The sequence below is a fragment of the Excalfactoria chinensis genome, chromosome Z, assembly GCF_039878825.1.
Source record: "Excalfactoria chinensis isolate bCotChi1 chromosome Z, bCotChi1.hap2, whole genome shotgun sequence".
Lineage (NCBI taxonomy): Eukaryota > Metazoa > Chordata > Aves > Galliformes > Phasianidae > Excalfactoria > Excalfactoria chinensis.
In genome coordinates, this window is record NC_092857.1 from 54,449,568 (window position 1) to 54,476,695 (window position 27,128).

General features: G+C 37.2%; 1 protein-coding gene across 2 annotated transcripts in view; it reads right to left on the reverse strand.

Annotated features, from left to right (window-relative positions):
• EDIL3 (EGF like repeats and discoidin domains 3) overlaps window positions 1-27,128 on the reverse strand; it is a 262,282-nt gene that overhangs the window by 37,038 nt on the left and 198,116 nt on the right. For both annotated transcript variants that reach the window (XM_072359069.1, XM_072359070.1), the window contains 3 exons: window positions 22,881-23,036; window positions 21,657-21,801; window positions 15,849-16,033 (listed from right to left, as the gene is read on the reverse strand). In XM_072359069.1, coding sequence (XP_072215170.1) covers window positions 15,849-16,033; window positions 21,657-21,801; window positions 22,881-23,036 — 486 coding nt within the window. The remainder of the gene's footprint in view (window positions 1-15,848; window positions 16,034-21,656; window positions 21,802-22,880; window positions 23,037-27,128) is intronic.

Below are 27,128 nucleotides of genomic sequence, written 5' to 3' on the forward strand. Positions count from 1 at the left end.
AGTGAAAGATAAAGGCATGAAGATAACACTCTGACACATAATGTTAATTTAAGAGTTTAGAGATGTTGACTGGAAAATAACAAAATATGCTGTTTGCCTGGCTACTGACTTGTTTAGATAGTTAATTCATTCTTTGGTGAAGCTCCTTCAGCTGTATAATAAAAGATACAGTACCATGCTTGACATGGAATAAGTGAAAACTTAAACAGGAAAGCAAACATGTGGACCTTGGGGGCTTACTGCCCTTTTCTACCGCTGCCCTTGTCCATCTGACAGTGCCTTAAGGACTTCTTTACAGGACAGTATCAAAGATGGAACCAGCAGATATGCTAAACCATCTCTGAATACTTTGCATTATATACCTACACAGGTAATTGCCCTGACTGCCAATGCTCAAGACTTTCTGAGTTTCCTGAGCTGATATTGTGACTTGGTAATATCAGGAGAGAAAATGTTGGCAAAATTATGGACACACCTGCTCAAAGTAAGGAACATTACTGGTATGAAACCCTTAAAGGATTAGAAAACATAGAAACTCCTGTAACGACAACTGCAAGATATGATTCTGCAGAAATAAAGCTGATAGTCATATAACATCAGAGAAGCATCCATGTGACTGATAAACCAGTCTTGTCACTACACCTGAGTCAGCCAGGTCATGCAAGATCAGTGGCTTACAGAACACAGATGCACAGAGGCACATGCCTCACATTTGTTGTGAAGAACTGAAGATTTACTTCCAGCTATGTGGAAAAGGAGTTTTTGAAGGAGTCCTCTGAACAAATGATTGCACAGAAATCTCATTAATGAAGTATCACTATTCTGTTCCCAACTTTTGGTTCACCTTATTTTTCTTTTTCTTTGGCTTGTGCCCTCTTGCAGCAATGGCACCTTCATGCATCTAGTAGATGACTCTGAAGATCAACCTAAATGTACAGTCTAGACAGGTACAAATCAAGGACCCTGTATTCTGCCTCCAAAAGTGGCCAAAAATCATAGGGAAAAGGGACAGTAAACATGTTTGAACCTTTCACACCAACATTCTCCATTAATATTCATTTAAGGGAGTTTACTGAATCTAATGTGCTTTTTCTATTTGTTAATTTCTACCATGTTTCTTCCTCTAAGAACATGAAGAGCTCTTGTCTGGTTCCCCACTGAACTCAAATCAACCCCTCACAGCCATGAAAGCACTGGTTAGATCTTCTCAGGACTACTTTGCACTGTGTAAACCAAACAGTAAATATATTTTTTTCATTAACCTGACTCCTACTGTTGCTGTACTCCTCATAATAGGAACTCTTATGTTTGGTTGTTTTTCTTTTTTTTTTTTTCCTTTGTTCGTTCAAAATGTTTCTTTTTCATTTTTTCACCTGTTTGAAATTTAGCTCAGAAAGGGAGCTAGACAAATGTATAACCAAGTAATTAAGACAGTGCAGTCAAATGAAAGATAAATTTTTTTATCTTTTCTTACAGTCATCTTAACCATTTAACCTTTCATTCAACCTTTACACTGAGCTTATCCTCAATTGTGTTCAGACCCACAGAGTTTTCTAAGCCATATACAGCAGGCAGTATTTCATTATCCATTAATGGACAGTACAAGGAATAAATGGAGTGCAGAATGCATAAAATTCTTACATTCTCAGTTCAAACAGACTGTGTACAGCAAGTGGCATAGAGTCTAGTAAGATCAGTGCTCACTTACAATGCAGATATACTTCCTATCACACAAGCTTGGTCCCCTTCTCTAGTCTTCACCTTACATTTCTTCAATAAGGATGGATTAGTAAAGGAGGTGCTGGAAGGCTTTTGTACTATGGCAAGACCAGTGGTACTTGCTATTCATTGTAAATGGTAAGATTTTATACCTACTGCAATTCTGAATGCTAGTACTTTTAGTTACTTACATCTTCCCCCTGCCTGGACAGTTATGATTTAGATACTAAGCTCCTTCATAGTATAAACATTTTTTGGTCTTCTTTTAAGAGAACAGAATTAGACAATGTTTTCCAAAAGAACTGCTAATAACCATTACTTCCTGAAATTCTGAGAGATAAATATTCACAGTTTTATTCTGTCAGGAAGCAAAGATCATATGTTATCACACGAGGTGAGAATTACTAAGTAAGTTAGGTCACAGCTCATCTAAACATCATGACTGTGGTAGCACTAAGACTTGTAAAAACACAGGAGAAAGTGTTCCAAGGTAGAATAATCTTACTTTCTGAACACATCTGGGCAATCATATAAATGGTCTCTTATCGTCTTTGAATTCACTGAGTTGATGATAAGCTTACTTATGTATCTTCATAAAATCTCATAGTATATGGAATATCTCCTTTATTTCTCTAAGTGTACCGACTGCTATTCTCAAATATCATCATTTCTGACTTTTTCCTGTTATGTCCTGAGATTTGCCTAAAAGTCAAAAATTATACAGAACAAAACTAACAAACAACAACAAAATATCGCAACCACAACAGCACAACTCCAAAATAAACTGATGAAAGTCTCTAAAATATTGTAAACAATTGAGGTTCAAATTATTTACAAGATGGTCTGGACAATGAATCCTCCACTTAACAAGAGCGACTGCTTTAGTAAGATAGAGGTGTATGACCAGTGACTGCAGTACACAGCATGGGTTATTTCCAGGGTTATTCTAAGGGTTATTTCCACGGGTATTGTGGAAAAGCGTATGAAAATAAATACCAGCATTAGTTCTGACTTTGCTACATTTTGGACTGAGATATTAATATTTTATTTTGAAACATCGTAACGCTGATTCTTATTCTGCCACCTACAAATACTAGTTTGCTTCTTCTGCCTCCAGTAGACATTGTATATCCTGGATATGAACTGCTCTGTAAAAAAACATTCTATGTTATTATATTAGGTTAGTTAATTCCTGTTCCTCAGCTGTAAAAATCCTACCAGTCCTACAGACTTTTGTGGGCAATGTGCTTCTAAAGTTGGTGTCATAAACAAATAAATATAGAAAAATAATAGAACTGTCCGTTTCTACTTCTATCCCTGCTATGGAACGGCTAAAATCAAATGGGGTTTGGTGAAAAGATCTGCATTTTATAAGCATTGCCTTCGTTAGAATCATGGCACTGGTTTGTCTTTTTAAGCATTTCTCTTTAATCTGAGAAATAATGGAGTGATATAATGTAAAGTGACAGATGATCAAATTGTCTAGAAAGCTCTTTATATATATATTCTCTACTCCAGTTTTTAAGACCACACTGCTGAATTGACAGAGGTCCTGGGCTCAAATGAGATTTACAGATCTCCATAAAAACAAGGAGCAAATTAAATTTGAATAATTTATTTTATTTAATTTTATTTTATTTATTTATTTTCCTGGGGGGGGGGGGGGTGGAAGGGAGGAGAAGGGGCATTAAAGTTTAACTTGCTTATATCTTTTAAAGCAAGATATAAAATCTAATTCCCAGAATTCAGTTCTCATTTCAGTCAAAATGAAATGGAAAATCCAGAAGACTGCAACGTAAATCAATTAGCCCCAATTTTCACCTTCCCTGTGAGCTACCGTAATGGATGACAGACCTTTTTAAATCACAGACTTAGACACTGTGTTACGTTTTACACAACATGACAACATTTATTTCCATTTGCTCATTATTTTCCTGGAATGTTGTTACTCCATTTGAAGTTTGACTTTCCAGAGAGTTAAAAATACAACTTGCTTCCTTCTCTACCTATCCTTTCTTGCCTCAATAGTAGGTGTCATTACTGTTTCACTAAAGAAAAAACAACAACAACCGCAACAACAAAAAACAGGTATTATTTTATGACAGTTCTGCAGAAGAGTGGAATGTAATCTGAATAATAAAAAAGATACAGTGGAAAAAGAAAAAAGATTGTAGCCTCCCCCATGCATATAGTTGGACATACAGTAATTCTGACATGCAAAATACTCAGAAGACCCTTCCTTCATTCTCTCATGTTTTGCAATATATACTTTAAATATAGAATTAATTTAGAGCATGAAAAAATATTAACTTACATCCTGCTATAGTCAGATTGCTCTAGTGTCACAAAATTACATACACTAGGAAGATAAATAAAGGAAATAAATGGAACCACATTAAAACTTACCAATAATCCCCAAATAACTCTTAAATTCTCATAAAACAAAAATTTAATTTTTAATATCAAATTACTTTCTAGGACTATGAATTACTGTTGTGAACCTCAGAAAACAAGCCGTCTAAGATCCTCTCAAATAAAAACAACTCTTCTGAACAGAAAGCAAATCCAATTCCAGTCTGGCAGTTTATATCAGTGTGCATTTGGAGGAAGTGAAAAGAATAAACAATTTGGTGGCAGCTGATGTGAAAAATGGTCAGCCACTAATAACTAACTGGCAGCTGCTTTAAGGCTGCTCCGAGGTTTATTTTGAGTAAAACAGTTCTGCCTGTGGAGTTAGATCTGCAGGCAGGAAACAGGCAAGCTTGTCCAAAGAGCAAAATGAATGCATCATTCGTTCACTTGTCACCAGACACTTCTCTACTGCTGCTGCAGCTAACACTCCTGTTAGCTTGTTTGGATTTGGCACATGTTCTCCTAACGTGCCATCCATCAGGGCCATATTACTGCAGTGTTCATATATTTTCATTGAAGCTCGCCACACTCATTGTACATATGTGAACATTTAACACACATTTATACACAGAAAAATAATCACACTACTTCCAGAGGTGTAAATGAAGAACCTATGCTATGTGACAGACACTGAAAAGAACAAGACTTCCTTCCATGGTGGACTTGCATGCATACCTCATCTATGAAGCCACCTTGCCCTGAAGCCCATTTTGATTGTAAAAATGTGGAGACATCCCTGCTTTGCCAGTTCAGTGTGTCAGTGAGTTTCTCAGCCTCAACACTGAGATGTTGATTAGCTGGTGACTCAAAAAACAACTTCGAAAAATCTCTTACTTTCACTCTTTCGCTCCATGCCATGACACCACCTGAATCTGTTTGGCATCTCTGGAAAAAAGCAAGTCTTAGCTACTCCTGCAACACGCCACTGAGGTTTCCAAAAGGTCAGGATTTGTTATGTATGTTGGTATTTTATGTCTGGTAAACAGCACAGTGTTCAAATTCAGTATAACTGACAAATAACAAATAAGACAAATATCATAAGTTAAAGTCAATAAAAATAAATTCAGAAACAGGAATATCCAGTGAGGGCCTTTTCCTCTATTTATAAATACCCTATAGAGGCTTTGAAACATTTCTTTTGCCAAAGGGGCTCATTAACCATCTGTGGTTAAGACCTTTAAAAAATGTTCTGATAGTTTTCTTAATACTTCTTAGATGAAAATAATATTGGTATGTTGTAATTCTCATTAACTCATAGAAAAAGAAGATCTACTAAGATGGGTCTAAATATTTTTACTGTTATCATTGGAAAAAACAAATCCCGTGCTTTTTACAGAGATATTTTCCCTTGGTGAGCTATATATAGAATTAACTTCTACTTGTGAAAATATTTTTCTGCTTAATTATACAACAAAGAAAGGCTGGTTTGAAATAGGATTAATATATCTTGTGGTTAATTAAACATGAAGCTTTTAAGAAGATCACTCTAACAACAAAAGCAATTAACACTTGGTTATGTATAGGATGTAATTAGGCAGGCAGTTCTTGTAATCCGCAGGACTAACTTTTAAAGCACGCATTCCCATTATTTTACTTATTTTAGGGAAAACTGTCAAGCAAGGTCACAATCACTACCAAATCTGGTATCTTCTCATTCCAAATATCAAAGATAAGTTATAGATTCGAAACCGTGGCCCAATTCCAAGAAAATTTGTCTGAATTTTTATTTTTAGAAATGCCGCATCAGTAAGTAGTTGTACACCCAGACATCGGCTCAAAATAGGTGAAGAATTCCTCTGAGATCTTGTTCTGACACTTTACATTAGAAGACTCAAGGTGCTCTTGAACAAGACCGAGATAATTGAAAAAATGTTTAGCTGAAGTATTTTTGTGTCTACAGTCACATTTCCCTTTCAAATTCTCTTCCTCTCCTTCTCATCTTTTCTGCTAAGGTTTTTCTCCTCTGTCATGTTTTCTGACAGGGAAACTGCTCTTGCGTTACTCGAGGATCAAGTAGGATGAATGTTATTAAGCAGGGTGGAAAGAGGGTCTTGCACAATACATCACAGTATAGACACACCTGAGTTAACATGGAAAATAAAAACAAAAAATCCAAGACATTTAGTATTTCACTGAGACCAACAATAAACTGTGACTAGGACACTGTTTGGGAGAAATACATGATGAAAACAGTGATCTAGCCAAGATTCAGAAAGAGCAAGATAAATGTTCACATCTACTCTTACGTGATGCTGTAACAAGATGAGATATGGCTCATTCATTCTTCTGCTCACTGCTGGGTGCTGTCTGCCAAGTAAAGCACCTCACCTCTGAAGAAGGCTGCAGGGTAGTAAGTTGTCTCTGAATTCATATTAATGTCAGGCTTATTTGCCATCATAACTTCCCTGTGTTTCTGCATCAATTTCATTATTTACTAAACAAAAATATATGCAAGATCTCTGTTCACGCTAGAAACCGATCCGTCATTATCTACTTTATGTAGGGAACAGAACAGGAAAATGAATAGCAGATGCTGGACAAAAATGTTCTGAAGTGAACTGAAATACTGTAATACAGCTCCAGAGTTGTTAAACTGGTATCAAGACTAAAATGATAAGAATGCAGAACTGAGAGGCCAATCCAGTGAGGAGCAGCTTTCCAAAACCTTTGTGTATTTCACTTACAGTGTCTTGACAGATATATGAACAAAGTATAAAAGTGCCTTGCTTAGTCATGAAATAACATTTGGAAAATATTATACAAATGCAATGGGCTAATAAAACCAGCAGAGTACAGCTAATAAAGCATTTAGCTATCAGAAAGCAGAACCAGACCTTGTTCACACTGTTCTATTGCTTTGATTTCGCAACAGGTTTTGTATGGTGTGTTTTTACATCTGGCACTTTTTGCTGTTTTAATATGCCTGACCTTGCCAAGGTCACTTTGTTTCTCTCCTTCGTCTGTATATTCTTGGTCATCCTTTTGTCTTATCTGGACTGAACAGAACTGTGGGCAGACAGCTGTGTCCAGTTCTGCCTAAGCCTAGAACTAATTCTGATGAAGCTATGAAAACAGTTAAGTTTTATCTGGAAGAAGTAGATGCAGTTTTGAAACACTGCCACGGAAGAAGGTGGGAAAAGCAGTTTTGCAGCTTTTCCTTCCATATTCCTATGTGGCAAACTTTGCAGCCATTTTGTTGTTTTAGACAGAATTAGCAGTTTTGTTTCACAGGTAGAGAGAAATATTTCCAAGGAAATTAAAACAACGAAAAACTAACATATTTCCATTAAAATTTAATGCATACATTTTTATAGATGGTGTTGTTGATGTCAGGTAAAAGCAAAATTCTCACTGTCAATACACAGTAACAAAATATACTTCAGACCCATTCTATGTACATCAAAATTCAGGACAACCAGGGAGTTTTTACTTAGCCTCCCAGATGTTTTTTTAAAGCTAGATATGAAGCTGTTATTGTAATAGGAAATGGGTCATTATTCAATTTAACTTTCATCTGCAGGAGAGTGATACAGAGAAAAACCACAAGTCAGTAAGAGAACTGACAGTGCTCTCTTGCAGCGCTTTAGAGTCAGATATGATTCAACTGTTTATGGAAACATCTCGAGTAATTTTTGTTGGTGATGATGAATCTGTTATGTTTCAGAGACAGGCTCTGGAACACAGCACTAACCTCTCTTATTTATTTATTTATTTTTACAGAAGACTTAGCAGGAGAGAGAAAGAATTCATTGAACACAATAGGATATTTTGCAATGAAACTTTTTTCTCCTAAAATCCTAACCGCAGCTACTTTACAGTCCAGATGGACTCTTTATTGCTTGCACTTGCTCATGAAGTTGTCATGCTATGAATTCGTAGTCCAGGAAATAATGAATATGCTAAGTCTGATTGTTTCTCATTTCCTGGACACCCTGCAACAAAGATCTTCAGCATCCTCCTGTTCTAATAATGTTCTTCCTTGTATTTAGCTAATGAGAGCAAAATCTATGATTTTACCAAGGCTTTAGACTTTCATGCCTTACTGGCAACATACGGCCTAAATACAGCACTGAAAAGCCAAAATAAACCAAAATTTTATGCTGCCTTATTTAATTTTGAGGCCTAAATTCGATTACCACTATAAGCATTTCCATAAAATGAATTGCAGAAGAGAGCTCTGCAAAGTCAAAAGCAATTTAGGAAGGGCAATGCTGAAATGCACAATTTAGTAACATTATTAATGTGAATAATTCATTTAACTTGGAATTTAACTTGATTTGGGAGAAAAACTGGGTTAGAGAGTGACCTCTGGAGTGGTCATCAAATATCCACTGACAGGTAACTGTGACTAGGAAATTGAGGCATATCTCCTAGCACGATTTCTCCAAGATTTGTATGTGTGTTAGTAGCATTAACAAAGCACTGGCACCAAAAGGAACTGTTCAGAGTTTAAAAAAATAAAAATTGCTTGCTGTTCACCTCAAACCACAGTGTCCTAGAACTAAAAAGCTATCAGTTTGTTGCAAAATTAACTATGGGGCTTATGGGCAAAAGGTGACCTGCTTGGAATTCCAGCCAAGGCAGTGCAAAGTAGGTATATTTAACAGTGTGTTATTTATTAATGGGTACCTCTTTTTATGTCTACATCACTGGGGACTATTTATTCACTATCATCTTATTCTATCACTGGCTACTTTCTAAAGGAAAAATCATAATAAGTTTCTGGGAAAGTCTGCGAATGAAAAGACCCATATTAATAGTTTAATCACAGCCTGCCTTGGGACGTGGCTGCATGCTGTAGATGAACCAACTGATCAAAGTATTAGGCAGTGAAACTCCACGATGACAATGTAAGACCAAAGAGATGCCAAAACTGAGTTAAGGACTTAAAGCAGGAAATGAAAGCTACCTTTCAAAAAACAACAAGAAAATAAAAATATAATTTTGAATTGAAAAAATGAAATAACCAATATTGACCGCAAATAGCTTTCAGTAACACAGTAACAAGCATGGTATAAAGCCAGGTTTATCTCTGTACAGCTTTCCTATTTCTACCTGTAATCTGCAAGCTCACTTTTCTGCTATTTAGAAATCATAATTAAAAATGAATGACAGTCCTGCTATTGAAAAATGAATAAGACCTTTTATTGCTATAAATGTAAAGGACACTGGTTGCTTTTCTGATTGATCTGCTGGTAATGGCAATGGCTTAATTAGTGCTGTAGAAAAAGATTCACCCTCTTCATTTATAATACCTCGTATTTAAGCTTACTGTACTAAAAGAAAACTTCTGTATCTTTCAAAGAACAGTCACAGTATGCTGCTCAGCACTCCAGACCTTCTAGAAGTCATGTAATTTCCTCATTAAATTAATTACTAGATTGGACTTAAGCAAACATTTTATCCTATTCCAATTTTGAGTACTTCAAGTCCTTACTTAATTAAGATGTTTTAAAGTATTTCCTTTTTCTTTCCAATGCGTGGGTATGAAAATAAAATATTTAAGCTGGTGGCCAGACAGAAACCACTTATCTGTCTACTTTAACCATTATTGGTAGAAATACTTGCTTTGTTAATAACACAATTTAAAACAAGAAAACTTTCTCCTTTGGCATTGCTTTCAGCATTTATGAAACTCCACAGTATAGCGGTTTCCTATGTGGTAATAGTATGAAGAAGTCATTAAGAATAAACTGGAATATTTTGCAAAACAGAGTAGTAAGAGGCAGGTGAAATAAAAGAGGAGTAACAAATATCAGATGAAAGACAGAAAACAACATTAAAACAACCTAAGCTAATGAACATGAGATAAAAAATAATATTTTCTTTCCCATATTAAAAAAATAAAAAAGGAAGAATTCACCTTTCAGAACTTTCAGCACGTAAATTCATACTACTACACAGTGTAGGATGAGCTATTCCTTGACTATTATTCCACTGACTACAGAAGAAGTCTAAGTAGATAGTAAGAAGTAGCTATTTTAAGATATACATACATTGAGTATATGCATTTCATATATAAATATGTAAATCTAAAAATTGCTCTAATTTAGTCTCTTTGTATCAGGTCATAAAGTCAGTAGCTCAGTGAAACACTACAAAAGGGCTGAGATGTCTCTCTAGGCTCATATTAGCCATGCTTTGCACATGGCTACTAGGACTGACATGGCATTAGGCACGGTTACTGTCTGTCTCCTCTTAATCTCAATTTATTTCAGTTATTTAGTCAATTTCACTGGTGTTAGTTGTAAATAGCATGTTATGTACAGCTGTCCATCTCTGGAAATACTGAAGAAACATAGCACAAAAGTCTGATTTCTAGAAGAGTGCTTCACAAGAAGAACTGAATAGAAGACTAGTCCATTCTAGCCTTTAAATAACTACATCTCTTTCGTCTGATTACTTAACTTAAAGCACTGTAAAACAATGCTAAACAATGAAGTAGATACTAAAATCACATGACGGTTTGTACATTATGACATTCTTGCATATACCACAGAAACTAAAGAAATACTCGGAATACTTCATTTTCAAATGAGTGACTTTGTAATGTAGAAGAATGGAAACAGGATGTAAGAAAAATTGCAGCACTGAGGTAACTGTTTTTGAACAGTGTCAATGAAAAAGAGTCTAGAATATTATCTAATACAAGAGGTTAAGCTGGCAAGAGAAACAGTCATGCCAAATGCATTGCTATACGACTGACAGTTATCACATATGAAAAATATGTAGGCATACGTTTGCCAATCTTCAAAATAGTATCTCCTATCCTTATCAGAATGTTCCTTTTCTAACAGTGTTTAGCTTATTCCATCACATGCAAACAGTAAAACAAACATTAGTAGACACTGTTTATTGCTCCACTCTACTGTTTAAGGGAAGGATGATTTCCTTAAATCATTGGAGCTCAGTGGTAGCAACATAAAACAACTGTAAATTAGTATTATGAAGTTTACTGCTTATGCACATCAAGCTGCAGAACCTTCTGCTAAGCAAGCAGCAAAACATAAGCTAAGAAAATACGTGAAAGTCAAACTTGCTCTGAGTAAACTGTTTTGAAGTTTCAAGTACAAAGAGAAACACAAAGGTACCGCAGTGCTGCTGGTGAGCTGAAGATAATATGGTCACGCAAACGAACCTCAGCAGGATTCCCGGATGGGCATCCTTTTCATCCAGCTGTGCTCTGTAGAGATACAGACCTTAAAAAAAAACAACCCACCACATGACTGGTTTCAAATTAAAATACCAATACCTATGTGTTGTTAGAAAGAACTAAGATAACATGCAAAACAAGTGAAGGAGATTGTTGAGGCAGGAAAAGAAAGCTCCAGCGACTTGGAAAAAACAGATGAAATGAGAAGCCTCAGCTGTGAAGAATATTGCAGAGGACAGCAGTTCAGAGAGACGGCATCAAAGAAATTACTTGCTGAAGCACTGTGCAAAGGACAAACGGGCAAAGGCATTAAAGGACCAGGCAGAGATACAGAGTGGGAAATCAATACAATGACAAATATGGCATGGAAGTATTTAGTAACACAGAACTTTAACTAACAGTCAGCAGATGAAAGTGAGCTTAAGCTTCTTTCCTGACTTCAAAATTTAAAGCTGTGGAAAACTAACAGAATAGAAATGGATTTTAAAGAAAATCTTAATTTTAATGAATGATAGTCTTGGCTAGAAAAATGAGAAACAGAAAGGTTGAAATTATATCGACAAGAGCAGCCATCAAACATCTGAAAGATAAGAATCTTTTCAGTAAAGATTATTGTCTCAGTGCCTCATTCATGGCATAAAGCAGGAAGAACTTGGACATTTACTTCAGATCAGTAACTGAAAATATGAGAGTGGGGTGACCAACTGGACTGACAGACACAGGTTGTGTCCAGGAGAAGTCCAAGCACTCTCAATCCTCAAAAAACAGCCTTGGTATAGAAGACCAGCAAGGAACTCTTGCAGAAGACTGTGATCTGGCTTGAAGTAGTAAACCACACTGACAAGCATATAGAGCAATGAGAGAAACGAGACTGCCTTTAAAGAACCTTAAGGTTATGCTTTTCTTCCTTTTCTCAGTAATTAATCTGAAATGCTTTACCATGCTTTGTTTATGTTAAGGTTATATATAATTATGGGAAGAAACCATTACTTCTAAATTTCAGGCCTCTCATCCCCATCTTCTTTTCTGGTTGTAAAATTATCCAGATAATTTCAGAGGGGTGTTTCCAAAATAAAGGAAATTCTCAAGGAAGAGCAATTAGGAGCAGAAGGAGCTGCTGGAACTCATTATTACTAAGATTTGGCATTATGAACAGTTATGTTGTTCAGTAGCACCAAACTGCATTTATTTTGACTACAATGAGTACAGAGACAGTAAAGGGGCAGATTACCTAAGTCAATGGAGGGTCCTGTGCTGTGAATTACGTAAGAGACATATGGCTTTTGCAGCATCATCTCTACAGGAATGGCAAGACTGTCCCTTGAAGCAAGCACACTGGATAATTCACATCCATAGAATCATGAAACCATCTGGGCTGGAAAACGCCTTCAATATCATGAAGCCCAGCCATCAACCTGACTTATCAAGTTCCATCACTAAATCACATCTCTTAATGCCAAGATTATGGCTGAGCTGGAAAATGACAATTTTGATCATCTTAACTCATTAACTTTTTTCTCACAAAATATTTTCCTCCCTGTCTAATGACAGTGTTTGGTATAAACGAGTGTTATGATGGGAACCTGAACTTCACTGAGTAGAGCTTAGATCACAACAGGTTTCCAACAACTGCAGCACTATTAATATTAATATTAATATTCTATATATATATATATATATATAACTATTAATATTCTTAAACTAGAACTGTCTCTTCATATTCGTGCCTTTTGAGCTAAGTTATGAATGCAGTAATCCTGAACATTTCAAAGCAAAGAACTTACTTATTAGTGGCTGTGTTTTAACATAAAACCCCAGGGGTTGTTATTAGGACATGCATTGCTTGGCATTTTTGTTGGTGACATGGACTGGGGGATTGAGCATGCTCTGAGGAAGTCTGAGAACTACACTGAACTATGTGGTACAGCCAACACACTAGAGGGAATAGGTGACATTGAGAGGGACCTGGATAGACTTGAGAAGTGGACCTGTGTGATCCTAGCGAAATTCAACAAGGTGAAGTGCAAGATCAGAGAAATCCCAAGCACAAAGAAAGGGCAATGGGTGGGTAAGAGCAGACCTGAGAAAGTCTTGGGGGTATTAGTGGATTAGAAACTCAACATGAACCAGTAGTGTAAACTTCCAGACCAGAAAGCCCATCATATCCTTGTATGCAGCAAAATAAGTAGGTAGGGGAGGTGGGGAGGTCTCTTTCTGCTCCATGGTCCCCAGTACAAGATGTTGAGCAGCTGGAGTGGGTCCAGAGGAGGTCCACAAAGAGATTCAGGGGGCTGGAGCACTTCTCATAGGAGGAAAGGGTGAGGTAGTTGAGATGGTTCTAAGTAGATGTCACCATGACCTTAAAGCATTGTGGCCTGCAAGAAAGCTGGACAGGGACTTGTAAGTGCACACAGTGACAAGAGGTAATGGCTTTAAACTAAAGGAGGATAGATTCAGATCAGATATACGGATGAAATTCTTCACAATGAGAGTGGTAAAGCACTTGCACAGGCTGCCCAGAGAAGCTGTGGATGCCCTGGAGGCATTCAAAGCTGGGTTGGATTGGGACTGGGACAGTGTGGTATGATAGGTGGCAGCCTTGCCTACAGCAAGAAGGCAGGAAGTTATATGGTTCTTAAGACCCCTTCCAACCCAAACCATTCTATGATTATATAATATCTAGGGTTCATCCAAAAGTGCCATAAACTGTCCATTAGCAGCAAGTAGCATTTATGCACATGATGCAATCACCTCTCAGCAACCATTATCATAGTGGTTCTTTGACGTGTATGTCAGCATATAAGCATTAAGAAGAGGAATGGTTGATAACAATGGCATTTAGGTAAGATTCTCCCAAAATTACTGCAAGACGGAACAGAGATGTTCAAGTAATTCACATACTACATATTTAAACAATCATTTTTAAATGAATTCAGTAGCTTATACTCAGCTTTATTGGCTTTCTAAAGAAAACTGTAAAGGATAAACCAAATAAGGCATGCAGAGAAAACTCCAAAGGCATGTAACACCGTGAAACAGCACATTGGTATGACAGCCACTTTAGTGAAATCCAGAAACCTACATCTTACTTTAAGCTTGTTTTAGGATTCCATGGAATTGCTATTGGGATCACCCCTTGTAATATGTAATGGCTGAAGGAAAAGGGCATAGAGATAAGTTTGCTTCCACATGTGTTTTCTTACAAATGTGTTTTAACTAAATTCTGTGAAAGCAGCATGACGATAAAATTATAGTCAGTGTGCTAAAGGTTATAATACAGTGCTCTGAATTTTAACGAAAAAAACAGAGCTACCAGCAAACAGAACAACAATGAGCAGGCAAATTTAAATGACAGGCATGTCTTTCTTACAGAATTTTTTACCTCATCTTGAAGTATCTGAGTCTGTCTGTACTTTAGGACTGAATTCAGAAACATCAACTTCCAGTATAAGCAAGTTAATGACCAATTTAAACAGTGAGGAAACAAGTGATTTTAATGCCTCCTGTTTGTTTTTTTTTTTTTGTTTTGTTTTTTCTTTTCTTTGTTTTTGTTTTTTCCTTTTCAAAGAAGAATTCTTTTGGAATAAATATAACATTTTTCTTAACAACTTTCTTATTAAGCAGATAAGAAAGTATGCTTGCTGAACAACTTGCAGAGAACTGACGAGTCACAGGGGTCCAGGTTCAATTTGCAGGTTCAGGTAGGTTCAAATATAGCAAGATTTGGAACACAATAAAATGTAAGAATTAACTCTGCAACTCCTTTCCACCTGTGTTTAATTAAAAATCCATTGTCGCCCACAGGAGGAATAATGCACCATGGGATATTTCTGCAGTGCCTCTGCACAATCTTGGTTTCTTGGCACCACTGACAGGGCTAAAACTGGCTGTGATAAAACTGCCTCTCACTTACTTGCAGAAAACACTTTCATCTGCTTCTTCCCTGTAAAACATAAAATCTTCCTCCACTCCAGAAGCTTCTCTAAAAAACTTTCATCAAATCCCAAGATCTACAGTTATTCACATGTTAAATAGATGAGGCAACTGCTACTTCCTTGCTGTATATGTATAAACTTGGAGAAAAGACAGTAATCATATTGCTAAATTGCTTAGCAACTGTAGGTAAAAAAGCTAATATGTCATAATTTATATGTGGAAAGATTGCAGGGGGTTAGCACCACACGTCTAGCAATATTGAGGTTTCCTGCTGAGAACTCCACCACAAACTGGCAGCTGGCTCAAAGCACTGCTATTTTCAACAGTTCAAAAAATGTAAATGTGTCAGCAACTGGTCAAATAGTCTTCATACTGTGATTTATTGCAATCTTTCACATTAGCCTACTACTGACTTGTATAAATCATTCTCAGGCCGAAAACATCCCCTGTGTGCAGCTTTATAATGAATTTATGTGCTGAATCAATCTTGCTACTGTCAGACTGATCTCGACACATCTTTGAGCAGTCTCAATTAGACAAAGATAATTTCAGCATGCTAGGTTTCTTCCAGTGCATGCTGGAATGACAAAGAAGATGAATTCCCGTGAAATTTTATTTGGAAGTTTACCTGTAGCCACTGGGACTGGTCATTGTGGCCGGAGGTCCAGGCATTAACTTTGCCTTGCTTGTCCAGTCGGGCTTTCCTGGGTTCCCAAGCAAACATATCCATGTTGAGCGTTCGGAAAACACTGGAGGCAGTAATTTGATAGTCCTGTATATGCCCTGATTTCATCCCCAGGGGTTCAGAGCAACCTGGAACAACAAAATAAGATCTGTGACACTGCCTACTTATCTCTGTAAGTGGTTTAGGTTTTCCCTTATGGAAAAGAAAACTAGCAATTCTCAAAGAAAGGACTTTAATCAAGAGTATTGTTGGGGGGAAGCTACAAACAAACAAATGAAAAATAGCCAATTCGAGGCACTTTGTTTCAACACTACCTCAGAAGAATTGAAAACAAGATACAGATTTCAAAGTATTTTATCCCCACATAAATGTATGAACAGAAACCCATAGAGAAGATGACTCTTGTCTCTTATCTTGGTTTTCTTTTCCTGTCCAGGAATTTGCCGTTATTTCCTCTACCCACTTCATTTTTGTCGTGTTTTTTATTCCTTGTCACATCAACCATGTGCTTGTGTTCTGAGGAAACATTATGTTTTTTTCTTAATATCATTACTGAAGTTTAAATGTTAACAAGCACTGAGTTCTACACTTTCAAATTACTTGATACCCAGCCAAAAATAAAAAAATCCCCCACACATACTGGCAGAGTAGAAGACTACAGAATAATGACTGTGAAGGAGTGAGAATATTAGTAGAGAATTATGTAGGAGAAATAGAGTTACAGGCTCATTTGCTTAAGCCAGGTGGTTGTCCCACTTTGCTGAGTTATTTTGACTGTTGCTAAAGTTAGATCTTGGGTTTCTTCTTTCTCCCTCCTGGGTGTTCATGAAAAAAAAAAATAAAAAAAATGAACTCAACCCAAACCAACGGAAGAAAACCAACCCAAGCCAACAACAATAATATAAACAATAAAAATTTAATAAATGACTCTATATTTCTCTGTACTGCTACAGTAGGCTGAGAATATGCAAAGTGCGTTTAGATCCGGAAGAAGGAAGAGGGAAACTGACAACAGGTAAGACAATCTTGAATGGTACCCATGGAACAGCAGTATGGGAAGTCAGGGAGGTAGGTGAGCTGCCTTGTTTAAGACATAAAAAGGAAAATAAAGGTAAGTCAGGTGGAAAGAAAGGTCTCCAGAGAGCTCCAGAAAGGTGGATATATGGCTTGGTGGAGCTGGGAACCTAAAAACAAGACAGTTTTCTCATTTATTTCCTACTGCAGCTATCAAAAATCTGCAGAAGTTTTAATTCTGCAATTTCGGTGATTCTCCTCAGTTCAGCAGCTGATGAATATAATAACCTGATATAACCTGATAACCTATAACCTGATGGGTCAGAGTGTGTCCCGTACTTAGCACACCTCACTGGGGCTGATGCAAAAAGTGCATCCCCTTGTGATGGTTGCGAAGGGCAGGATCTTGAATTTATGTATTACTGTGAAGACAGGTTTATCAGCTGGTGCTTGGACCCCAAGCTTCTGAGCTGGTTCCTTACAGGCAATCATTTCCTGAGTCACCACCCAGCTGTGTTGCTTACAGCACACTGGTAAACTGTGAAGGCCTCCTTGCTGTGACATGACCCAGCTCAGCTGGTGTCTTATGATAGAACCAGAGTGGTGTGACCACTAGTAACACCCTCAAAATTGTCGCTTTGTTTTACACTTTATTTGAGCTAGATATCAATGCTGGCTTTCTTTTTCTAAAAAGTTCATTTCCTCCACAGTATGTTCACCTTCATTTTAAAGATGTGATTCTTATTTGGTTTCTTTGATATTCTTAGCAAAGACCTTTGGGTGAGATTCTACTTTCCTTTTCTCCAGTTGGTTTAACCACAGAATCAACTGGATTCATCAGGGATTCAAATCAGGGAAGCTAAGTCCAAGCCTTCCAATGGGGTCAAGCAGCAGGAGCAGATTACCAGAGGCAGGTAATGATACCATGTTCTTTAACAATAAGTGTATTTTAACTTTGAAATACAGGCATGTTGCATATTGAATAAAAAAATAAACAGAAACCGGAGCTCAGTTTTGAATAAACTTTTTAGAATTGATTCTCACTGCAAAAACAAACAAACAAACAAACAAACAAACAAACAAAAAAAGTATAGCCTTGCCTGTTGGAAGAACTGCCTAGCTAAAAACTACAACAAAATAATTTTCCTGGGTGCAGCAGGGAGAAATTGATAGTGCAAACAAGGGAGACTCATCTGTTGCTTTAGAAAAAGATTAGGCTTATTCTTCAACTCTGAAGTATCACTACAAGATCACAAGGACTTTCAGCAGGAACGTTTCATCTGAGAAATATGAAGGGAGCTCCGGACACAAAAACAAGGGTTGTCAAAACTATTTTTCAGTGTTGTTCCCATCAGTCAAAAATAGTTTTAAGTATTATTATTGATTTATGAAACAGCAGATGTCTCTGCTTGTGGGTCTGCGCACGCACGCATGCCTTAATGGCATTTCACACTTGCCTTCCTTCTCTGCTGCCCTAAAAGGATAGCAAAGGGGGGAGGAGCAAGACAGTTCTTACGAGTCAGTGGAAGAGCAAGGTGAAGCAGAAGATATAAGCATGATGCATGTAGGTGGCAGAACAATGTGTCAGCCTTATGCCAGAGACCATAGTCACCTCACAGCTCCTGCATGAAAGGTAACGACTGGGTTTTTTGATAGTTGATGTGCTCTTTCACTCAGAACACAAACAGCAGAAACACGGAACTGATATAAAACGTCTGTATCCATAGATAACTCTCCTTCATAGGAATTTATTTGTAATAATGCTCACAACTCCTTGGGACACTTTCACTACGCTACATGTTCTTTAAATTTACTTGATACTGTCCTTGTGAAAGGATTAAATTCTCCTCCATTTTTACAACCTATTAATGAGAGCTCACGTAAACACAGTTGGGGCAAAGCTCAGAGGAGCATCTTAAGAGTGAGACATTTCAGGTGCTCTGGATATCACCCCCTGTGAAAAATGGTAACTGATATCTGCATATGTTTAAACCTATCGAGGCATAAGTTTTCAAGTACCTTTTATTTGACCTACTTCACTTGAAAAGCAGAGGTGAACAAATGAGAACCCTAAACACTGAAAAAATGTGGATTATGGTCTGAAAACTGAAAGTACCCACTTGAAAGTTATTCTAAGTTGTCTTTATAAGGGCACAATATATTACTCTTGTAAGTCCTGTAAGGAGGCTCTCATTTATCACTTCTTTCAAAGAAGCTCAACCTTCCAAAGGAAACATTTAATATTTGATACACCAGAAACAAAATCACAAATGCATCCATATATATCCATATAAAGGCCTACATGCATCCTGTCTTGAACAATCATTCACGCACAATTGGCAGAAGTTATGTTTAAAGTGTTAATACTGTGATTTAATTTTCAGAAAGTCATCCAGAAAATTTTCTTCCTATTAATAAACATAGCGTTCCTCTCTAGATTACACACCGCTGAAGATGAACAAGGGGACTGACTTCTAATATTAAACAAAGATGTTATAAAGAGCTTTTATAGGAGAGTTTGTGTGAATGGTGCGTATAGATATTGTTTGCATGGGAAAACAGATGCCAGAACTACCAGCCAAAAAGATACATGCATTACATACATGCTTACATGTGCAAGTTTCCCAAGGACTGTTAAATTCCGGGGACCAACATTCCTTTGCAAACACTGACAGCTCAGAAAACCAAGGATTTGCATTAACAGTATATGACATGAACCACATGCAAGAAGGCAGTTGTCTGCCAAATGCAGATGTGTGGAACATATGAGTAAATTGCATGAGTGAGTCTGTACTGTGTGATGTCATTTGCTGCTCAATAACTTCAGTTTGCTCCTACTGCTAGTAGCAGCTCAATTAAGATATTACAGTAAACAGTAGTTGTTATCTGTGTCTTTTCAGAAATGAACATCCTATGGTGGAAAGGGAATTTACAACACAGAGATGTGCAAAGCATGGGGAAAGCAGGAAGACAAGGCCATGAAAACTGATGTCTGATTTACTGATAATCCACTATACAACCACTGATCACAGTTTTCAACAAGCTGTGACCATGGGTCCTTCTGACTATATATACCTATAGCAGATTACAAAGAACATTGAGGTTGGACTTGATGATCTTAGAGGTCTTTCCCAACCCCCATGACTCTAATGACTGTAATGACGTTTGTCTTAAAAAAGATTAGCTTTTAGGATGATTTGGTGTTGCAACATAGTCACTTTGTCAGTGATTCTTTTCCTAGCACCAGCACTTTTCAGGGAAGCATGTTCTTCCACTTAAGATAGACCACCTGTAATTAGAATGAATTAGTGTCTCTTTATGTACACTACTCTTTCATTAAGATTGAAACTGTTCAGCTGAGCCTTGGCTGCCCTAGGTTCTAAGAAATAGTGACCTTGAAAGTGTTAGGAGACCACTGAAATGAAATCACTTCAGTAGCTTTCACAGTTCTTTGAGCAAAACAATTCCTGGTCACTCTGGCAAGGACTTTCTCTAAATTGCGGTTCCAGAAATGGAAGACATAAAAAAAATATAAAAATAAAAATCTAATAGACTAAAGCAGCTAGACAGAATTTTCTATTTACTCTCAAACCTATCTATATTGGAAAAGGGCTACACTGAGATTAATGCATTAACTTTTCATTTCTGAATCTGGTTTTGATGCCACTAGAGGACTGAGAATTATTTAACTCCAGCTGTTTTGATATATCATTCGTGAATTGGATGACTATTGTTTGTACAGTAAGCAGGCAGCCACATAAAAATCATTCTAAAATGAATTCAGTGGAGCGCTCCCACTGGTAAAAGGTTGATCTCTTGAAAAAGATAAAAAATTTACATGCTTTAGTGAATTTGTGAGGGAATACGGTTTTTGAAGAGAGTAGCTAGAGGTCAGGCTTTACATTTTTGTGTTATAACTTCTGCAACTACAAACCTTAAGAAGGTTTATATTGGCTCCACTTACTCTTTTACTTTCTGCTATAAGAAACAATCCCTGCTTCTGCTGGAAACCCACAAAATAAATTTAAACTGAAATCTTGTCCAAAGCAGCCCAGCAAAATAAGTCTGTCTCCAGTCTGAGTAGTGCTTGGCTGCAGTTGAAGCTGATACCTCTGAGGATGGCATGTACCTGATCCTCATGAAAAATGATTCAGGTCAGCCTTGGTGCCAGAAAGATTTACAAAGTGTTACTGAGCTACCCTACTGCTATTACTCTCCTACTGCAACAGGATATTGCTACTTATATTATTTAAATCAGTATCATTGTGACATGATGACTTAGACAGAAACAGATTAATTGTTGCCTGCCAACTGTATTATGTAAGGTAGTTTAGTCCACAGGCATGAAAATGCAGTGCTTGCTTGAAGTCCAGTAAGACCGCTTTAAGCCCTATCAGTACCTAAAGAGGCCTACAGGAAGGGACTCTTTATCAGGGAGTGTAGTGATAAGGCAAGGGAAAATGGTTTTAAACTGAAAAAACATAGACTTAGATGGAAAATAAGGAAGAAATTCTTTGTTCAGAGTGCAGTGAGGCCCTGGCACAGCTGCCCAGAGAGCTGTGGGTGTCCCAGCCATGAAGGCACTCAGGGCCAGTTTGGATGGGGTCCTGGACAGCCTGAGCTGGAGGGGAGCAACCTGCCTGCAGCAAACAATTGCAACTGAGTAGGCTTTGAAGTCCCTTCCAGCTCAAGCTAATCCTGTGATTAAATGATTCTTGTTCCCTTCAAGGAACCCACCTGATAATTCACAGCCCAGGAGTTCCATTCTCAACGTGCAATGTCGCCGGCAAACCTGAGGATACAGGCGTATGTACTGTGATTTTATTGGAGGTGTGAAGGAGTTAGCATACGGGGTATTGTTGTCCACATTTCCACGGAACACCTACAAAAAAAAAACACCAAAATTGTTTTAAAAACATGCCAGGATCAATACTAAGTGAGTAATGCATTCCCATGTCTCAGAAATATCCACTCTTCTGACCTCTTTTCCATGTTACTTAGAGTTTTACACAGAGAATGCCCCATCTCCTTCACTGCTCAACACGGAAATCTTTAAGCAAAATACATTTCCATTGGCTTGCATCAGTGTGTGTTTGCTACCTGCGCTGAATCAGGGCCTCTATCTTGTCACTCCTGGGAACCTGCTCTACTAATGCAATAAATTACATCTTCTTGTCTAATTAGTGCATTAAATAGACCTTATTCAATTTAACTTTCAATTATCCGCACTGATTGACATTTATTATTTGCCTTTACTCCAAGTCCAGCTCCCACTGAACTGTAGTGTAACCTTCCCACAAATTTCAGTGGGCACTGAATTAAACCTATACACATTCCTCAATTTAGACCTCATTCTAACAATGTAGACATGCTTTGTTTGTATTATTTTGTTTTCTTCCCTCATTGCACACTTTTTTACACAGCAGTTTAATTCCCTGCATGCATAAGAAAAAAAATGTCAAATTCTGCTAGGGGCTTAAAATATTAACCTATACAGCAAAGCAAATTTTACTGTTTTGCATGTACAGCTCTTTTAGAAACCTGTAGGCATGCACTTCTCAGTGGATGACACTGTTTGTGTAGCATGGAGATTAACCACTGATGAATGAATTGTGTGCTTTAAAGGGTTAACACTAATGTGCCAGTGTAATAAGACTAAATTGAAAACAAAGTAATGAGCAATTACCGGTAAAGTAATTAAAATGAAAATCAGATAAGTGTAATAAACAGGATTTTTCTAGACTTGGGACACAGCATTTATACGACCATCAATTAAAGTATAAGAAATTCTTAGCAGACAGAAAGTACAAATTTACATATTTCTTTTTTCTGGAATAAAATAAGAAAGCGGCAAGCTATATCAAGCTGACAAGTAATTAGGCTTATCTACCAGAGATAGTTCAAATTACAGAAGGCGGCTTGACCACGAGACATATTCATACAGAGATGACTTAATCTTACCATATCCTCATTTGTGCCTTTTACTTTGTACATTGTCCATGACTTCCCATCATTACTATAAGCAATCTTGTATGATTTCACGTATTCTGGACTTCCAATCCTCTTGGCACCTTGGGTTATAACTCCAGTGACTCGCATCTTCTTCTGCAGATTTATCTGAAACAGTAAAACAGTACAACATCACTGCTAGCCTGCTGAGGGACACAATTCTGATACCAGATTGTTTTGATTCCTTCTGGTTTTTTAAATATCGAAAAGGAAAAAAATATACCTGTATCATCTAAAAAGCTATCTTTACATCTGTAGTAATTACTTCTATCATTCATTTCATATACATACACAGAAAATAAAATGAAAAAAAAAAAAAAAAGGAACAAAAAGCTGACTCAGTGTGTTTCTTATCACTTGGGATGGCAGTCCCAGTGCAGGGGTATGTGGAGTCAAAAGAGGGATCAAGTGTCTGCCAGCCAGACATTTAAATCCTTTACGGTGTGATCTCAAGATTTTCTCTCACTTGGAAATGTAATTTAGCAACTATTAAGGATTATCAAACATCACTGTTAAAATATCTTGTTACATACTACTACTACATGGGAAAGTGTAGAAAGACAATATTTTACTGTTTTGTTTTTGGGAGGCTCTAGCTATTTCTCTGCTATTTGACTGAACTAGGCTTATAATATTTTTTGTCTTTAAAGCAAAAATAAACGTCAGTGTTGCTTTATCACATTTCTCATAATAAGTAATGAATAACCACTCATACATCTGTAGAAGAGAGAAGGTGCCAATAAAAATTATTATTTTTTTTTACAGAATCTTTCTCTTAGACACCAGGAAAATTCAGTAGCATTCACAGCTACAAAGGAGAGAATGAAAAAATTTAGACATTGTCGTGGGTTAACCTGTGTTAACGTGGGTATTAATCAGAAGAGATTCGGGTCTGTTTGTCTTGGGAAATCTGTGTTACTTGTTTCTCAGGGGAAAAAAAAAAACACTGATATACATATATTTGTAAGAAGACAGTTCCTGAGATTACTGCCATTTCAAAATTTAGAGCAGCAAACAGTCAGACACAAAGATCTGTGGAACTCTGTTACACAGATTTGACTCTCTATAGAGAATTTAAGATTATTCATAAATAGACAAGATAGAAAAATGATACATATTTATGATTTTGTTAATAGAAAAAATCATCTTCAAAAACAAATTAAAAACTACAGTCAAACATAAACCAATCACTGATTATTTGCCTTCTACGTGAGCTTTCCAGTGATATCTGAAAATATTTTTTATGTTTACTTGTTTCTAAGGAAGCTTTAGCCACCAGATTAGGATTACTGATACTTCTTTCCATGCCTCAGCCTCCATCTTTAATGTACAACCAATCAAACACTGCACCTCAAGAAGCAAAAGGATGAAAGATTTCCCAACACCACCAACCAGAAATAATCTGCTGAAGAGCTAAATACAGCATCAGAAATTGAAACTTGGAAAAAGGAAAGTACTACTGAATGAAGGGAAGATTTGGTGAAATAATAATCAAAATTAAATGAAAATAATTAATTTTTTAATACTCCCTTCATATGCATAATGTTTCAACTCAGTTCTTTAAGGAAGGAAAGATCCTGCCTTTCTACTGTGTATAGCAGCCCCTCCTACACCCTTCCACGGCATCTGTACATGTACGATACACAATCTTACATGAAATTACAATCTTATTTCCATAATCAACAGGCAGAATCTTGCCTTTTAGAGGCTTCTGAATCATAAATGGAAATCTGTGTTTAAACAGGACTGAGCTTGGAATAACTTAGGAAATGAAAACAGATCATGGTTTTTGGCAATCAAGTCTACAGGTTTTGTCAGTGTTTGTGGAAAAATCCTGGAGAAGAGGGAGGAAAAATGCTTTCAAATCCTCACAGCTTTCTTACACAAAACCCTCATGAGGCTAACCCCATGACTGCGGTAGCTCCTTTCAGTGTATACGGATATAGCAGGAACTAATTGGCCCTTTGTGTCTGAGTTTCTTTATAGGTTTTAAACTTCTCAAGTCAGAGCTTAGTAAAACACAAACTATTATAACTGTTCAATGGCTATAATGAAGCTGGTGCTGAAAATCTTTCTTACTTAATGTACTTCAGCAGGAAGCACGGTTCCCAGTGTGTAATGTGAACTGACTCTTTTAGCACTAAAAGCATTTTCAGTGCATTTTTTTTTTTCCTATGGCAATTGAGAAGAAAAACAACTCAGGATGCTCTACTTTGTGTACATAAGAGAAATACAGATTTAGGATTGGAAGTAATATATTCTAATTATATGGTGACTCTGTTTTCAAACAAACGAGTGAAAATCAACATGGCAAGAACAAGAGTTTAACACATCATTTTATAAAAAGGCAGTAACTTATTTGGGCATAAAGGACCCCTTATCTACCAGGCAAATCAAGGATGATAGAAGATCCATAGTACTTTGCGGAGTTTGCCCCAGTAATTTAAGAATTATTGGATTGCAAAGGCTTTGAAAGTGGAAGATGCTTGCACAGAAATCTGAATCAAGTCTTGCTTAAAAAACCCGATACGTTCTTCCAGCCTGGCTTCCTTCTAATGTTGTTCTGTGACGAAAGCAGCCCCATTCGTGGTGCTGCAGTCAGATCTAGGGTGCAGCAATTTACACATCACTCACTGGAAATTTTGGCCATGATGTTTACACATGAATCCCAGTAAGGAATGCCCACTGCTGCACTTCCTCACGGCATGTACCATCTGAAAGAACTCAAGTAAGGTGCCACTTGATACCCACAATTAATGAATCTCCCTGAAACTGCCTTTGTATTTCAGTGCAAAAGTTTCCTGTGGCTAGAGAAAATGATGAACACTAAATCAAGCAGGTAAAGCTGCATGTAAATGAAAGGCCGTGATCTCATTTAAGTCCATTCAAATCTGATTCTAAATGAAAGGTGATGTCTGCATATTCACAGAATCATAGAAAGAACCATATGAGTTGGAAGGGACCCTAAAAGGCCATCTAGTCCAACTCCCCTACAATAAGCAGGGACACCTACAGCTGCATCAGGTTGCTCAGAGCACCATCTAGCCCGGCCTTGAATGTCTCTATGGGTGGAACTTCCACCAGTCTTTGGGAAACCTCTTACAGATGGCATAAATTCACTACGCAGATATGGAAAGATGGTTGACATATACTCTGATAGTAATAGGACAAAGTGGAATGGTTTTAAACTGAGATAACGGAGGTTTAGGTTAGAGATTAGGAGGAAGTTTTTCACACAGAGGGTGGTGATGCACTGGAACAGGTTGCCCAGGGAGGTTGTGGATGCCCCGTCCCTGGAGGCATTCAAGGCCAGGCTGGATGCGGCTCTGGGCAGCCTGGTCTCGTTGGCAACCCTGCACATAGCAGAGGGGTTGAAACTAGATGATCCTTGTGGTCCTTTTCAACTCAGGGCATTCTGTGATTCTATGATATAGCCAAAACCAAGCAAAAAGAAAATCACTCAGGCAGTGCTATCAAGTGTGGCACGTGCTCAAGAGTTGGGGAGTAATTACACTCTAACAGTTTAAAATATTCCCACCAACCCATAAATTTCATTTAATTTTGTTCTTTTCAATCACCATAATCTTCCCAGCACCATGATTAGACCACTTTTCTCATCACAGCAGTTTACAGAGCCACTGCCTTTTTCAGAAGCAGAGTAAGGAGCATCTTGCTATGTCTTTTGCTCTTGGCACTGATTCTGTAGCAGTAATTTTCACTGGTGTACTAATGTCTTTGATGGCAATGACTCATATAAATCAGTTTTAGGATGCTAAATCATTCAGATGTCTAAACAGTTGAAGATGTAGGCAATCACAATTTAACTGGAATTTAACTTACAATATATCCTTGTCAGAAAGGAGGAATAAACACAAAAGACTATTTTTCTCAGGAGAAGGGGGCAAAATGGACAAGGTAAGTTTACATTTCCTTTCGATTGAGCAGAATAAAGATGCAGCATTATTTCCAAAGACATTTCAGAACCAAACCCTCTAATCTGTAACATACTTCTGCAGCTTCACTTATAGATGTAATGAGAATGATGGAGAATGGAGAATGATAAAACTGGAGGGAAACATATCATATTGGTTTGTCATAAAAAGTGGGAGCTATTCAACCAACTATCCAAAGAGCTCCACAAAACACAAAAATGTCCCGAAATAACTTCCCAGCATTCTTAATAAACCTTAGAACTGCAGG